The 17744-nt window shown below is 43.3% G+C and overlaps 1 protein-coding gene across 1 annotated transcript; it reads left to right on the top strand.

The window, feature by feature from the left end:
* Nucleotides 1–20: 20 nt before the first annotated feature.
* On the top strand, nt 21–16479 carry LOC137095258 (actin maturation protease-like). The gene is made up of 6 exons (XM_067461713.1): nt 21–3123; nt 5019–5087; nt 5203–5327; nt 5839–5968; nt 7884–7954; nt 13904–16479. The coding sequence occupies exons 1-6, from the start codon at nt 2939–2941 to the stop codon at nt 14239–14241; spliced, it is 918 nt and encodes a 305-aa protein (XP_067317814.1). The 5' UTR covers nt 21–2938; the 3' UTR covers nt 14242–16479.
* Nucleotides 16480–17744: the final 1265 nt, after the last annotated feature.

Below are 17744 nucleotides of genomic sequence, written 5' to 3'. Positions count from 1 at the left end.
AGTCCGAAGAAGGGTACCAATCAAGCCTGTATTTGGTCAAGCCGGCTCTGGAAGATAACGCGCCTGCGCAGAAAGGAGGAGTGGTACCTTTGCCTAGTAGAGGCAATGCATGGAGGAGTGAGCAGCAGTCCCAAGACTGGAAGTCTGTTTACCTTTGGTTGGCAGCATCCAGACCTCAAACTTTGAGTTTTGAGTTCTAGCCTTGACTTTTAACCTGGAAGCTTGAATTCTAGCTTTGACCTGCAACACCAAGACTGGAAGTCTAGCTTTGACCTGAAGTTTTGAGGCTTCAATCCTGAGCCTTGGATTAAACCTGCAGCACCAAGATTTTGACCTGCACTCTTGAGCCTTGAGATCTAATGTTGACCTCTGGCCTGCAGCCAGAGACCAGAACTCTGGTTTTGACCATTGATTTGTAACCTCCGGACTTGAACTCTAGCTTTGATCTGACACCTTAAGCCTTGAACTCTGATTTCAACTGGTACCCTGCAGCCCCAAGTTTGGAACTCAGATTTTGACCTTTGATTGGCAGCCTCCAGACTTGAACTCTGGCTTTGATCTGACACCTTGAGCTTTGAAGTCTGGTTTTGACTTTTGATTGACAGCCTTCGGACTTGAACTCTAGCTTTGATCTGACGCCTTGAGCCTTGAACTCTGGTTTTGACCTTTAATCTGCAGCCCCATGATTAGAACTCTATTTTGACTTTTGATTGGCAGCCCCCAAACTTGAACTCTAGCTTTAATCTGATGCCTTGAGCCTTGAACTCTGGTTTCGACCTTTAACCTGCACCCCCAAGATTGGAACTCTGGTTTTGATCTTTGATTGGAAGCCTCTGGACTTGAACTCTAGCTTTGATCTGACGCCTTGAGCCTTGAAGTCCAGTTTTGACTTTTGATTTACAACTTCCGGATTTGAACTCTAGCTTTGATCTGATGCCCTGAGCCTTGGACTCTGTTTCGACCTTTGACCTGCAGCCCCACCATTGGATCTTTGGTTTCGACCTTTGATTGGCAGCCTCTGGACTTGAACCCCATCTTTGATCTGACACCTAGACTCTTGAACTCTGGTTTCGACCTTTGATTGGCAGCCTCCAAACTCAAACTCTGGCTTTGATCTGACGCCTTGAGCCTGGTTTTGGAACTCTGGTTTTGACCTTTGATTGGCAGCCTCCGGACTTGAACTCTAGCTTTGATCTGACACCTTGAGCTTTGAAGTCTGGTTTTGACTTTTGATTGACAGCCTTCGGACTTGAACTCTAGCTTGGATCTGACACCCTGAGCCGTGAACTCTAGTTTCAATCATTGATCTGCAGTCCCAAGATTGGGACTCTGGTTTCGACCTTTGATTGGCAGCCTCCGGACTTGAACTCTAGCTTTGATCTGACACCCTGAGCCGTGAACTCTAGTTTCAATCATTGATCTGCAGCCCCAAGATTGGAACTCTGGTTTTGACCTTTGATTGGCAGCCTCCGGACTTGAACTCTAGCTTTGATCTGACACCTTGAGCTTTGAAGTCTGGTTTTGACTTTTGATTGACAGCCTTCGGACTTGAACTCTAGCTTGGATCTGACACCCTGAGCCGTGAACTCTAGTTTCAATCATTGATCTGCAGTCCCAAGATTGGAACTCTGGTTTTGACCTTTGATTGGCAGCCTCCGGACTTGAACTCTAGCTTTGATCTGACACCTTGAGCTTTGAAGTCTGGTTTTGACTTTTGATTGACAGCCTTCGGACTTGAACTCTAGCTTGGATCTGACACCCTGAGCTGTGAACTCTAGTTTCAATCATTGATCTGCAGTCCCAAGATTGGGACTCTGGTTTCGACCTTTGATTGGCAGCCTCCAGACTTGAACTCTAGCTTTGATCTGACTCCTTGACCTTTGAATTCTAGTTTCAACCTTTGATTGGCAGCCTCCAGACTTGAACTCTAGTTTTGGTCTGACACCTTGAGCCTTGAACTTTGGTTTCGACCTTTAACCTGCACCCCCAAAATTGGAACTCTGTTTTTAACCTTTGATTGGGAGCCTCTGAACTTGAACTCTAGCTTTGATCTGACGCCTTGAGCCTTGAACTCTGGTTTTGACCTTTGATTGGCAGCCTCCAGACTTGAATTCTAGCTTTGATCTGATGCCTTGAGCCTTGAACTCTGATTTCGACCTTTAACCTGCAGTCTCAAGATTGGAACTCTGCTTTCGACCTTTGATTGGCAGCTTCTGGACTTGAACTCCAGCTTGGATCTGACACCCTAAGCCTTGAACTCTGATTTCGATCATTGATCTGCAGTCCCAAGATTGGAACTCTAGTTTTGACCTTTGATTGGTAGCCTCCAGATTTGAACTCTAGCTTTGATCTGACACCCTGAGCCTTGAACTCTGGTTTTGACCTTTGATTGGCAGCCCCCGGACTTGAATTTAGGGTTTGATCTGACGCCTTGAGTCTTGGACTCTGGTTTCGACCTTTAATCTGCAACCCCAAGATTGGAACTCTAGTTTTGACCTTTGATTGACAGCCTCTGGACTTGAACTGTAGCTTTGATCTAACACCCTGAGCCTTGGACTCTGCTTTCAATCTTTGACCTGCAGCCCCAAGATTGGAACTCTAGTTTGGACCTTTGATTGGCAGCCTCTGGACTTGAACTCCAGGTTTGATCTGACACCTAGAGTCTTGAACTCTGGTTTTGATCTTTGATTGGCAGCCTCCAAACTCAAACTCTGGCTTTGATTGATGCCTTGAGCCTTGAACTCTGGTTTCGACCTTTAACCTGCAGACCCAAGATTGGAACTCTGGCTTCGACCTTTGATTTTCAGCCTCCAAATTTAAGCTTTGACTTTGTCATCTCTGGGGCCGCCCCTGGGAAGGCCCTGCAGCAAAAGGACCCCTGGACCTCTGCAGGGTCTGATTACTTGCTACTGAGCCACTCCATGCTCCAGGAAGAAAAATGTCTGAAGCCTTGGAGAATGCACCGGCCCCGCCGCCGCCTCCGATACTGCCCCCTCCGCCCCCTCTTCCTCCGCCACCTGCCCCTGGGCTGCAAGGGCCACAGCTACTGAAAGCAGCCTTGGAACAAACTGATCCTGGGGACCATGATGGGATTCAGGAGCTCCTGAAGCATAGGAAAGCCAGGTGGGAGTTTATCAGGGGTCCCCAACTAAACTGGGAAGGGGATGGGCCATCAAATTGTGCCGTCCTGTAAACCGCCATAAGTTGCCCCTAGGCTGAGAATGGTGGTATAGAAATATAGTAAATAAATAAATGGTCCCTCCTAGATATAGGCTTGCAAAACATATTTTTTAGTATAATATATTAATATATTCTGAATTCTAAAACTCAAAAGATTGAAGATAACTGACGGGTTAATATTTCTAAATCATAATAGAAATGTATATGATTTCAGTGATGTGGATATACACACATTTATTTATTTATTTATAGTATTTCGGCCCTTCTCACCCTGAAGGGGACTCAAGAGCTAATCACAGAACACATATACAGCAAACATTCAATGCCGTTATACACTGACAAGACAGACAACTATACATAGAGGTATTCATAAGCTTTGCCATCTCCGGCATCTTGGAGGTTGTGCTCAGTTACAGCCATTTAGGGGGAGGGGGGTGCTATTGCTCAACTTTATCTGCCAAAGAGCTTTGTTTGTAAACATGCTCCTTGATCAAATTGGCCACACTTTTCTGGCGTTTCTTTATGGGTACCTTCATACCTTCCCGCTTGAGCAGTACCTATTTCTCTACTCACATTGCTGTTTTCGAAATTGCTAGGTAGGCAGAAGCTGGGCTAAAGGCCAGGGGCTCACCCTGACCTGAGCTTCGAACTGTCAACCTTTTGGTTGGCAAGATTTACTACAGGTGGCGGTTAACCTGCTGTGCTAAAACAGGTTATATTCTGTACATATACACATACAGAATCTGCGTAGACGATAGAACAGACATGGACAAACTTTGACCCTCCAGGTGTTTTGAACTTCAACTTCCACAATAATAATATTACAATGTAATGCAATATAATACTATTAATAATAACATGATATTATAATTATATGTTTATATTACATGTCATATTACTAATAATATTACAATATAATGGTACAGTACAATATAGTAATATTTAATACTGATATTGTACCGTGCTAATAATATAATATAACATATTACATGTAAAATTACTAATAATATTACAATATAATGGTATAGTACAATATAGTAATATTTAATACTGATATTGCACTATGCTAAAAATATAATATATTGTATGTATGTATGTTTATCTTGTAAGCCGCTCTGAGTCCCTTTTGGGGTGAGAAGGGCGGCATAGAAATGTCATAAATACATAAATAAAATGATCAAGGGTCTGGAGAACAAGCCCTATGAGGAGCGGCTTAAAGAGCTGGGCATGTTTAGCCTGAAGAAGAGAAGGCTGAGAGGAGACATGATAGCCATGTATAAGTATGTGAAAGGACGTCATAGGGAGGAGGCAGCAAGCTTGTTTTCTGGTGCCTTGGAGACTAGAACGCAGAACAATGGCTTCAAACTACAAGAAAGGAGGTTAGGAAGAACTCTCTGACTGTGAGAGCTGTTCAGGAGTGGAACTCTCTGCCCTGGAGTGTGGTGGAGGCTCCTTCTTTGGAAGCTTTTAAACAGAGGCTGGATGGCCATCTGTCAGGGATGCTTTGAATGCAATATTCCTGCTTCTAGGCAGGGGGTTGGACTGGATGGCCCACAATGTCTCTTCCAACTCTATGATTATAGGAGGGTCAGATAATATATGTTAATTACAGAAGTGTTATCTTCCCCTAGAATGTGTTTGGTTTGCAGTGTATTCTTTTTCCCCTTTGGGTCTTCCATTTCCATCTACCTGCCTTTTCTCACCACTCCAGAGGCAGCTGAGATAGTTTCCTGAGTCATTCCTCCTAAGAGTTTGGAGATGAGAGCTTTATTAATTATGCAGGGGAAGGAAGCCAAGTGTCGCTAATGTTGTTTTCTCTCTCTCTCCTTATCTTCCAGCTTTAGTGAGCATTTAAAGTGGCTTCTTTTCAACAATCCTGTGCCTTCCTTGATCCAGGAGGGTCCCCAGTGAGTATTGAATTTTCATCTTTATGTAAAGTTAGAAATATGTGGGGAATAGTTTTGAATTCTGAAAATTACTCACCTTCAGTGCCGCTCTCTGGTTTCCGCTTTCCTCCTCCAGGTGTGGTCTGGTCGCCCTATGGATGGCTGGTGCCTTGCTTTCTCTGCCCAGACCAGTTTCTTTGGAGAGAATTGTGCAGGTGGCTTTGGAAAGAGGCTACACGGCTCAGGGGGAAATGTTCTCAGGTTTGTAATTGTGGAGGGGCAGAGAATATAATAATGCACCCTGCAAACATGCCCAGATGGTGGTCATCTATTTATTTTTATTTATTTATTTCCTATATTTATACCCCACCCTTCTCCCCCCGAAAGGGGACTCAGGGCGGCCTAACAAAAGCATCATACGATGCTAGCATCATAAAAACAACCACAGTACAATGTATTGTTGAAGGCTTTCATGGCCGGAATCACTGGGTTGTTGTAGGTTTTTTCGGGCTATATGGCCATGTTCTAGAGGCATTCTCTCCTGACATTTCGCCTGCATCTATGGCAAGCATCCTCAGAGGTAGTGAGGTCTGTTGGAACTAGGAAAAAGGGTTTATATATCTGTGGAATGACCAGGGTGCGACAAAGGACTCCTGTCTGTTGGAGCTAGGTAAAAATGTTTCAATTGACCACTTGAAACCACCTAGAAATAAATGGGAAATTGTAGGGCATTTATTTCATCACCTTTCCCTGTGTCCTGTCCCTGATTCAGCTGCTGACATGGCCAAATTGGCTCTGGAGGTGTTTCCTTGCCAAACGGAGCTGCTGTCGGGAGGGTTGGAGGGAGAGAACCGGAACAGGATCCTTCGACATTTGAGTGCTGGCTTCCCTGTGCTTATCCCGTATCCTTGAAATCTGGTCTAATACAGGATATTGGGGAGGTGATTTGCCTGTGTTTTGGAAAAGCTGAGAAAGAAAGAAGTTTGGATTTCTCTTTCCAAGCAGGACTGTCGAACCAGAGTCATGGAGTCAGAAGCTCTCAGTCTGAGTAGATTCAATGTGAGAGTTGGTAAAAAATGTACTTACATTGACTCCAACTTCAAATGAAAACTTCTAAGATGATGTCATATTATGTTTATATATGTTTAATCTTTGGGTTTTTTTTCAGTTTTATAAGTTTATGTTGAGATATTTATTTTATTTATTTATTTACAGTATTTATATTCCGCCCTTCTCACCCCGCAGGGACTCAGGGCGGATTACAATGTACCTATACATGGCAAACATTCAATGCCATAGACACAAAACGCATATACACAGAGGCTATTTAACATTCCAACTTTTCTGGCCACCAGGGGAGCTGTTACTTCACCGTCCATCTGCGACACTGACAAAGTACTTCCTCATTCCCTGCATCCTTTTGCTGGAGATTTTTTTAATGGCCTGGTAAATTAGTTAACTTAGTCTCCCCACACATAGGTAATACCTGATTTTCCTACTTGACAGATGCAACTGTCCTTCGGGTTGCAAAGGTCCACAGCAAGTTATACAAAATTGGCCGGAAGCTCACTCCGACCCGGGCTGGCTTCAAACTCATGACCTTTCAGTCAGTAGTGATCTTAATGCAGCTGACACCCAGCAAGGTAAGCCACAGTCCCGGTGCTTATGTATTTATTGTTTTGATTTGATTTGTCCATTTTGGCATTGAATGTTTGCCACTTTGCTATTTTTGTTGGAAACCATCCTGAGTCCTCTTGGGGAGATATAGCAAGTGATAAATAAAGTATTATCAATATGTGTTATCAAAGGCTTTCACGGCCATAATCACTGGGTTGCTGTGAATTTTCTGGGCTGCATGGCCATGTTCCAGAAGCATTCTCTCCTGATGTTTGCCCACATCTAGGGCAGGCATCCTCAGAGGTTGTTAGACCTCACAACCTCTGGGGATGCCTGCCATAGGTGGGGGTGAAACGTCAGGAGAGAATGCTTCTGGAACATGGCCACGCAGCCTGGAAAACTCACAGCAACCCTATTATTATTATTATTATTATTATTATTATTATTATTTATATGGACACTATGCTGATGCATAGGTATTTATCAGGCATGGGCAAACATATAAGATTATCACTTACATGATGGCCAGCATAGCGTAATGGTTTGAACATTAAATTACAACTCCAGAGACCAAAGTTCAATTCCCTGCTTGGCCATGGAAACCTTGAGCAAGTCCTACTCTTTCGATCCTAGAAGCTCCATGATAGGTTTGCCTTAGTTGGACATAACACAAAAGCATGCCACTATAGCAACAAATACATTAAATACATTAATTTTTTTTGAAATGGAAATATATTTAGGTTCTATCAATCTAGGCCCCCTTCTACACTGCCATATAATCCAGACTATCAAAACAGATAATCCACACCTGCTTTGAATTGGATTAACTGAGTCTACACTGCCTTATAATCCAGTTCAAAGAAGATAATCTGGATTTTACATGGCAGTGTAGAAGGGGCCTTAAGTTGCCTGATGATTCACATAGCGGCGATGATGAAATGTCTTGTGCAATAAATTTATTGTTCCTATTTCACTGCAATATATTTGTTGTTCCTACTTAAAATGCATTTCACATTGGAGGCATTGGAATCAGCCAGGGTTCCTCTCCTTGGCATTGTTGGACATACAGGATCAATTTAATGCAGCATGTGGAAGAACAGCTTTTCCCAAGAGGTGTAATATGCTAAAGGTTATAATTCCTCCCTTTCCATTTGCACCTGACCAAGAATCTCTTAGCACAGGCCTTAACATATGACTCAGCTATGATGAAGACTCCAACCATGAACCCTGCTTCCGGGGTGGCTACAAGGCTCACTGGGCCATCGCTTCAGGTATGTTGTGCTCTTGGCTATGAGCCTCAAAGAGGACTAGTGGAGATGTCTCCATACCTGGCCGTTCCATCGGTTCCCTAGCAGTGAGTCTGTGCTGGGCTATCTTTCACCAGAGGCCTTTCAACAGGTTTGGAAGCCATTTCTCAACAGTGTTTTAGCTGTGTGTTCCTATATGGCAAAAGGATGTACAGGCGGCCCTCATCATCTGCTTGGGCTTTGGCTCAACGTCCCTTTTGAATTATCTATATAAATAAAAATGTAATGTTCGTTTGTGGGATTAACAGAACTCAAAAGCCACTGGGCGGATTGACACAAAATTTGGACACAAGACACACAACAACCCAATGCATGTCCTTCATTCAAAAAATGTTGATTTTGTGATTTGGGAGTTGTAGTTGCTGGGATTTATATTTCACCTACAATCAAAGAGCATTCTAAACTCCACCAACGATGGAATTGAACCAAATGTGGCACACAGGACTCCCATAAACAACAGAAAGCACTAGAAGGGTTTGGTGGGCATTGACCTTGTGTTTCGGAGTCGTAGTTCACCTACATTCAGAGAGCATTGTGGACTTAAACAATGATGGATCTGGACCAAACTTTGCACTGATACTCCATATGCCCAAATATGAACACAGATGGAGTTTGGGGGAAATAGACCTTGACATTTGGGAGTTATAGTTACGGGGATTTACAGTTCACTACAATCAAAGAGCATTCTGAATCCCACAAATGACAGAATTGGGGCAAATTACCCACACAGAACCCCCATGACCAACAGAAAATATTTAAGGCCATCCAGTCCAACTCCCTTCACCAGGGCAAGAAAATGTAATCAGAGCCCTCCCGACAAAGAGCCATCCAGTCATAAATATAGATATGATTCACACACACAGATATATTATCATAGATTTGAAAGGGACCCCTAAAGAAGGACTATGATATGTTACATGTTCCAGAGTAGGCAAACCAGGCAATCTCCACATCAACACTGACGAAGAAACAACAAGAAATACTGTTTACCCACAAACAGAAAGACATTACATAGATTAGAAGCCAACATTTTCTCATTACTTTATTTTTCAGATCACTAGACTGAGTCACAGCAACTCGTGGCAGGGGATGGCTAGTTTATATAAATAAAAATGTAATGTTCGTTTGTGGGATTAACATAACTCAAAAGCCACTGGGTGGATTGACACCGAATTTGGACACAATACACCTATCAGGCCAATGAGTGACCATCACTCATAAACACACTGAAAACCACAGCAGAAGAGACTTAAAAAGCCAAAAAACGCACAATACCACACATATACACAAAAAACAGGGTAATTCCTGACAAGAAACAAGCAGGGCCAGCTAATCACCTCCCAACAAAAGATTCCCCCAGACAGGCAGCAACCAGCCAGGCTTTGAAGCTGCAAGGCCATTTAATGCTAATCAAGGTGGACAATTGCAACAGTCACAATTGCCTCACGCAGTCAAAAGCACTTTCTTCCACCCTGGACATATACACATACATATATACATATACATATATATATATATATATATATATATATACACACACATATATACACACACAAAACACAAATACACTGACGGCCACAGCAATGCGTGGTTTGAGGGCGTGGCTAGTATACAATAACACACGATTTTCCTCCTTGGCAGGGGGTTGGACTGGATGGCCCACGAGGTCTCTTCCAACTCTATGATTCTGCTATTCTATGAATTCCTGACCACTTCAAAGGAATCCAGATATTGCCTGAGTATCTGATAAATAGTGAGAAGCTACATCTGGATATGTAGCATCAGCATGGTGTTCAGCAAAATCAATCATTGCTTTTTGGGATTTTAAAAAAATATTTTTAAAATGTGGTTGGCTGAAACCATTGGTGTAGAACTATGGATATGAAGGGCCAATTGTACTAGATGGCTCTCAAGTACGTTTCAACTGAATGCTTCTATGAGATTACAGACAAATAAAATTATTGGGTTGCTGTGAGTTTTCCGGACTGTATGGCCATGTTCCAGAAGCATTCTCTCCTGACATTTCACTCACATCTATGGCAGGCATCCTCAGAGGTTGTGACATTTGTTGGAAACCAGGCAAATGGTGTTTATCTGTGGAATAATGTTCAGAGTGGGAGAAAGAACTCTTATCTGTTTGAGGCAAGTGTGAATGTTGCAACTGATGACCTCGATTAGTATTGAATGGCCTTGCAGCTTCAAAGCCTGGCTGGTTGTAGCCTGTGCGGGGGAATCTTTTGTTGGGAGGTGATTAGCTAGCCCTGATTGTTTCATGTCAGGAATTCCCCTGTTTTTTTAGTGTTGCTCATTATTTACTTACGGGCAATAAATATCGTAAATAAATAAAATAATATTTTAATACTGGCAGCCAGATTTTGTTCATTTTCATGGTTTCCTCCTTTCTGTTGAAATTGTCTGCATACTTGTGGATTCCAATGGCTTCTCTGTGTAGTCTGACATTTTAATTGCTTCCTGCCTGAGGGAACCCCAACAAAGCAGCCAAGCTTTGAAGCTGCAAAGCTATTCAGTGTTAATCAAGGTGATCAGATGCCAACATTCACACTTGCCTCAAACAGGCAAGAGTTCTTTCTCCCACGCTGGACATTATTCCACAGATATATAAACGCCACTTGCCTAGTTTCCAACAAATGTCACAACCTCTGAGGATGCCTGCCATAGATGTGGGTAGAACGTCAGGAGAGAATGCTTCTGGAACATAGCCATACAGCCATACACTCACAACAGCCCAGTGATTCAAGCTATAAATAAACATAAATAAAATTATTCCTCCAGGTCACAAAACATTAGCCACAAGGGGGCAGTAGTTCCCAGACTGAAACCTGAGACCTTGGACAGCTCCCTTGAGAAGCCTCTGCTGGCATCCTGGTAGTCACATAAGGAAATATTAAGTCCATAGTATGCCTGTGTCATAGGCTACATCCATACTTCAGAATTAATGCAGTTTGATACCACTGTAACTGCCATTTCTTAGAGCTTTGCAATCCTAGGAGGAATAGTTTGGTGAGGCTTCATCGCTATCCAAGGTCAGCAAAATACATTATTTCTGCAATGTCACACACTCTGAATTATTGATTTTTTGACTTATTGCAAAGGTTGTTGTTCTTGCGCCTTCTGCAGTGACCAACTCCACTCCAGACTTACATTTTTGCCTCACTACCCTCCCCTCCATAGCTAGTATAGAGTAGGCAGGATTGGAGAAGTATCTGGCTATGTTCCCGTAGCCAGGTATGAAATGATGACTTCATAAAACCTCCCAAACATCCCAGTGGATTTCAGCGGGTGATGTCATCAGTCTGTGCTTATGGACATAGGGTTCTCGTTATGAACTCTTCATTGATTATTCAGTAACTATGGAGAAAGGGGTTTCTTGCAGCAAAACATTGAACCTAGGGATGGTGAGATGAAAACCATAGAGTAGCTCAACCAGTGAAACCATTACACTGTGCTCAATAATATACAATCTTAGACCAGGTCTACCAAGGGCAGTCTGCAAAATCATTTCATGTTTTGGCCTGTGTTGGAGAAGACTTTAACTTCAAACTTTTAGGTTTTTTTTTCATGTCAGTAGCAACTTGAAAAACTGCAAGTCGCTGCTGGTGTGAGAGATTGGCCGTCTGCAAGGATGTTGCCCAGGGAATGCCTAGATGTTTTACCATCCTTGTGGGAGGCTTCTTTCATGTCCTCGCATGGGAAGCTGGAGCTGACAGACGGGAGCTCCCCCCGCTCCCCAAATTCAAACTGCCGACTTTTTGGTCAGCAATCCTGCCAGCACAAGAGTTTAGCCATTTTACCATCCTTGTGGGAGGTTTCTTTCATGTCCTCGCATGGGAAGCTGGAGCTGACAGACGGGAGCTCCCCCCACTCCCCAAATTCAAACCGCCGACTTTTCGGTCAGCAATCCTGCCAGCACAAGGGTTTAACCCATTGCACCACCGGCAGGCCCGTAGTTGGGGGGACGGGGACTTGAGGGGCTTCAGCCCCCCCCACCCCCAATTCTCAGGGTGGTCCATGAGAAGGCCTTACTGGTACATTATTTAAACTTATGTTTATTCATATAATCTGATCACCGTGCTCAATATATCCCCTATGCATGGGGGTATTGGGATAATGATACAAAAGGTTTGCTAGGGTAGATCCTGAGCCCCCCCCCCCCCCCACGAATCTAACTCAGCCCCCCCCCCCCCCCCCCAAAATCAAAATCCTGGCTACAAGCCTGGCCACCGGGGTCTCCAACTTAGATATATAAAGCACCATTCTCTGTTTATTTGAAGTGAAGTATTTACAAAACTATTTGTAAACAATTATTTGCAGTTTTTTTAAAATCAAAGTGCTCCTTATTTTGAGAGCAAAACATCCCATTTAATTTCATAACATCATTGCAAATGGATCAAACTAGATGTGGATCACCTTCCACCTACTGATCAGCACATAAACATGTGCTCAGAGATATTACAAAATGAGCATTCTGTTGTCTATAATTACTTCAGGGTGTTACACATACACCCTGTTGTGATGCAGCTTAGTACTGTTTATATTTAATTATGTTTTAATGTTTGCATATTTGTATATTTCTCCTTCAGGAGAGATAAAGCAGGATAGTAGTAGTAGTAGTAGCAGCAGCAGCAGCAGCAGCAGCTGCAGGAGTAGCTGGTATAGTAAATAGAGTGCAGTGAAGGGGAGTCCAATTAGGAAGGACAGTCTTGGTCAGAAGAAACAGTTAGGACTGAATGCTGCCAGTTGAGAAAAAAAGGATATAATTTCATTATTGTTCTACAACAATCCCAAGAGTAGGATGATACAGTCAGCCTGTTGGAAATAGCCACCTTCTCAAACCTCCACTAGTTATTTGTTATGTGTGTAATTGCTTACTGTATTGTATGTATGTATTGGTTTGCAATTTTACCTAACCTCTTTGTTGTGGGAGGGGCTGCAGACCATGTGATCAGAACTAGACATGTTCAGGATTTTACATTACATAATGTCACGTTTTACATTAGGGACAACATTTTCCCCATTGTATGTAATAGAACTTGAGCATTATATATTTATTTATTTACAGTATTTATATTCCACCCTTCTCACCCCACAGGGGACTCTGGGCGGATTACAATGTACATATACATGGCAAACATTCAATGCCATAGACACACAACATATATAGACAGGCACACAGAGGCTATTTAACATTCCAGCTTTTTCATGAGGATATTCTGACCACCAGGGGAGCTGTTGCTTTATCGTTCATTTGTGACACTCATGGAGTACTTCTTCATTATTTGCATGTTTGCTGGAGATTTTTATGGCATCATAAATTATTTATTTATTTATGATGCCATAAAAATCTCCAGCAAGCATGCAAAGAATGCATAAGCTTTATCTAAAGAATGCATAAGCTTTATCTAAATTTCCTACTTGACAGATGCAACTTTCGGGCTGCAAAGGTCGACAGCAAGCTACACAAATTGGTCGGAAGCTCACTCCGATCCAGGCTGGCTTCAAACTCATGACCTTTTGGTCATTAATGATCTTAATGTAGCTGACTCCCAGCCAGCTGTGCCACAGTCACAGCATCCATGGATTTCGGTAACCATGGTGTTGTAGTAGAGCCTGTGAGTAACGTTACAAACAGTAGTATGGGTGCCAGAAGGGGAAAAAGGGTTATTCAGGAGCAGGAATCTGATCATGAGCAGCAGAGAAAGAGGGGTGATCCTGTGACTATATTTAAAACATTCTGCATATTTCTGCAGAACAGGGGTTGGACTACATTGCTCTTGGGGGGCCCTTCAATTCTATGACTCTAATCTCACATTCTCCAATTATTTTCCAAACACTCCTAATGACAGCTGCTTCTAGGTAACGTGCGTACTTGTCTCTCTCGTGTTGTTTCCACAGGAGCTTTGCTTGGTCTGAAGTGTGGCTCCCAGCTCCCTCCTTGCCAGGAAGACAAAGAGATCCCGGGACTTTTCCACGCCAGCCCTTCTACGTCATCCTTCCCTTTGGATTCGGTGGCCGAGACCTATTTGCTGTCCAAGCAGGGCAAGAGCTGCCGATATCAGCTATGGAACTACACTCTGCTGCAAGAGAGCAATGCCCAGCTGACGGACTTCAGCCCCAAAAGGGCAGCGGATGGCAAGGTTTATATTGTGCCCGCAGGCGGTGTGCGGGAAGGGCTGTGTGGAAAGGCAGTGCTGCTACGGCCAGAAGTATCAGAGATCCACAAGCCAAATTGATTGTTTATCACTGGAAGGGTGCAGGGGGTGCTTTCCAAGGTTTTGGACAGCCATGGCCTTTACAGGACTGTTGTTTTAAAGACACAGATTCATAGGGGACAGAACTATAAGAAAAGTGGGATCTTCATGGAACTTCCAGTACCAGGGATTGCCTTTTTGTAGGGTTTTTACGAATTGTTTGCCTTCAAGTTGTTTACTACCCTGTGTCAACCCTAAAGTAAATCTCTCACAATGTTTCCTTGGCAAGATATGCTCAGAAGAGAATCTCTCAGAAATTTTTAAAATTAACTGGGTATTTTTATTACAAAAATGAAGCACTGAAAGGGTTAAATGGATGCAATGACTCGGCAATATAAGCAGGTTTGATTGTAGCTTAGTCTGTGAGAGGTGTCTGTGGGGAAAACGCCTCAGTGTTAGTAGGCCTCAGTATGAGGTTTAGTTCGCCTCAGAGTGAGGCCTCAGGATGAGAAGGCCTCAGTATGTGAGAGACGTCAGTCTGAGAGAGGCCTCAGGATGAGAAGGCCTCAGTATGTGAGAGACGTCAGTCTGAGAGAGCCCTCAGTGTGAGATAGACCTCAGAGTGAGAGAGGCCTCAGGATGAGAAGGCCTCAGTTCACCTCAGTATGTGAGAGACATCAGTCTGAGAGAACCCTCAGTGTGAGAGAGGCCTCAGAGTGAGAGAGGCCTCAGAGTGAGAGAGGCCTCAGGATGAGAAGGACTCAGTTCACCTCAGTATGTGAGAGATGTCAGAGAGAGCCCTCTGTGAGATAGGCCTCAGAGTGAGAGAGGCCTCAGAATGAGAAGGCCTTAGTTCACCTCAGTATGTGAGAGATGTCTGTCTGAGAGAGCCCTCTGTGAGATAGGCCTCAGAGTGAGAGAGGCCTCAGAATGAGAAGGCCTCAGTTCACCTGAGTATGTGAGAGACGTCAGTCTGAGAGAGCCCTCAGTGTGAGGCCTGAGTGAGAGAGGCCTCTGGATGAGAAGGCCTCAGTTCACCTCAGTATGTGAGAGACGTGTCTGAGAGAGCCCTCAGTGTGAGATAGGCCTCAGAGTGAGAGAGGCCTCAGTATGAAAAGGCCTCAGTTCACCTCAGTATGTGAGAGATGTCAGTCTGAGGGAGCCCTCAGTCTGAGGGAGTCCTCAGTGTGAGATAGGCCTCAGTGTTAGTAGGCCTCAATATGTGTAGGCCTCAGTGTTAGTTTGCCTCAGTATGTGAGAGATGTCAGTCTGAGAGGGTCCTCAATATGAGATAGGCCTCAGTGTTAGTAGGCCTCAGTATGAGTAGGCCTCGTGTGAGAAGCTTCAGTGAGAGGAAGCCCCAGGTTGAAGGCTTTGTGTGTAAAGCTCATGAGTGAAGCGCCAGTGTGAAGGCTGCTGTGTATAAAGCTACTGTATGAAGCTCCTGTGTAAGTTTGGTGTGAAAAGATGCTCTGTGAGAGCAAATCTGTTTATCTTCATGAGAAAGAAGCAAAAAAGGAAGTATAAATAACTTTGTTCTAGAGGCATTCTCTCCTGACATTTCGCCTGCATCTATGGTAAGCATCCTCAGAGGTAGTGAGGTCACTACCTCTGGCCATATAGCCCGAAAAAAACCCACAACAACCCAGTGATTCCAGCCATGAAAGCCTTCAACAATATATAAATAACTTTATTTGTGTTATTGAAACCTTGTCCTTGTAAACAGTGCAACCATATTATTTTTGCTGTAAAGAAAAGCCTCCTATGGAAGAGATAGCATTGGTCTGTGTTTTTGTTCTTTTTATCACTTTGGACTACTGGTGTGAGGTCACGCTACTGCTAATAAGTTACTCTGCTGTACATTTATGAGAAGGGTCTTTTGTTCATAAGCCCACTCACCCAACAATTTCTTCTGAGAGTCTGAGTCGCCCAAGGTTACCCAGTAAGTTTCCACGGCCAAACAAGGAATTTGAACCCTGGTTTCCCAATGACCTAGTCCAACACGCAAACCATTATGCCACGCTGTCTGCCTGTATTCCCCCTCAAGCATTGAGATGTATCATTAAAGACATACCATTAAGTCAGCATCATCCATACTGTGGTATTTCAAATGTCTACGTATGGTAGCAATACGATCCTCTGCTCACTTACCCCAGCGAACTCAGCAGGGAAACTCCTTGGTTGCTAGACAGGTTTTGTGATCATCTGGGAAGAAGAAATGTTTATGTGTCCTCTGTTTTTCCTTCCTTCTGAAAATAAAACCAGCAGACTGTCTCTCAACTTGAAAGCTGTGTATGTTTTGTAAGAAGTTGAGAATTTTTCATGATCTCATTCCCTAATCACCAAGAAGGCTGCCTGTAGCAACTCTGGCTGAGTCTATGTTCCATTCTTATATAATAATAATAATAATAATAATAATAATAATAATAATTATTATTATTATTATTATTATTATTACAGGGTGTCCCAATGGTCATTGGCGTTCTGTGCCAAAAGATCTCTGCCGGCATTTGGAAACAATAAACATCAACAAAATCACGATCTGTCAACTGCAAAAGGCCACCTTACTTTGATCTGCGCGCATCATATATGTGTGTGTGTGTACAGCATATATACAGACACAGGCAAACATTCAAAATACATCACACAGTCCTAGACACTTGGGAAGTGTTCGACTTGTGATTTTGTGATACGAAATCCAGCATATAGATCTCGTTTGCTGTGACATACTGTGCTTTTATGTCAGTAAAATAATAATAACAATAACAATAGCAGCAGCAGAATTGACGAGAAGCTACTGGAAAAGTTTGCACAGTATGAGGATTTAAAGATAGAACTGTAAAGACAGTAAGGGTGGTCCCAGTGGTGATTAGCACACTGGGTGAAGTACCTAAAGACCTTGGCCTGCACTTAAAAACAAATTACCATCTGTCAGCTGCAAAAGGCCAGCTTACTCGGATCTGCTCTCATTATTCACCAATACATCACACAGCCCTAGACATTTGGGAAGTGTCCGACGTGTGATCAAATACAAAAGCAAGCCAACATAGTAATCTTGTTGGCTGTGTACTAATCTTGTTATGTATCAAATAATAAATAATAAACTTTATTTATATCCCACCTCCATCTCCAAAAAAGGGACTCGGAGTGACTGCACCGCAAGTGCAGTATAAACATCAACAGTACATGAGTGTAAAACAATATCACATAAAAGTTATAAACAACCACAATCAACACATAAAATAAGATAAAATACACAATTTAAAAACACTATGGTTAAAACTAGCTGACATCAATACACAACTAAAGTGCCAAAGTGTCAACCGCATGCAGGCCCATTTCAGCCTACTCGAGGCCAAAGGCTGGAACGGAAGGATTCAAGGGTGAGGGATAACGTATTCTCTTTTGGGAGGGTATTCCAGAACCGGGGAGACACTACAGAGAAGACCCTCTCTCTCGTCCCCACCAGCCGCACTTGAGACATTGGTGGGACTGAGAGAAGGGTCTCCCTGGTGGGGTTGGGGGTGATTGATTTTGTCATTTGG

The sequence above is a fragment of the Anolis sagrei genome, chromosome Y (genome assembly GCF_037176765.1).
Source record: "Anolis sagrei isolate rAnoSag1 chromosome Y, rAnoSag1.mat, whole genome shotgun sequence".
NCBI classification, from domain to species: domain Eukaryota; kingdom Metazoa; phylum Chordata; class Lepidosauria; order Squamata; family Dactyloidae; genus Anolis; species Anolis sagrei.
This window is presented reverse-complemented; position numbering and strand designations above follow the sequence as displayed.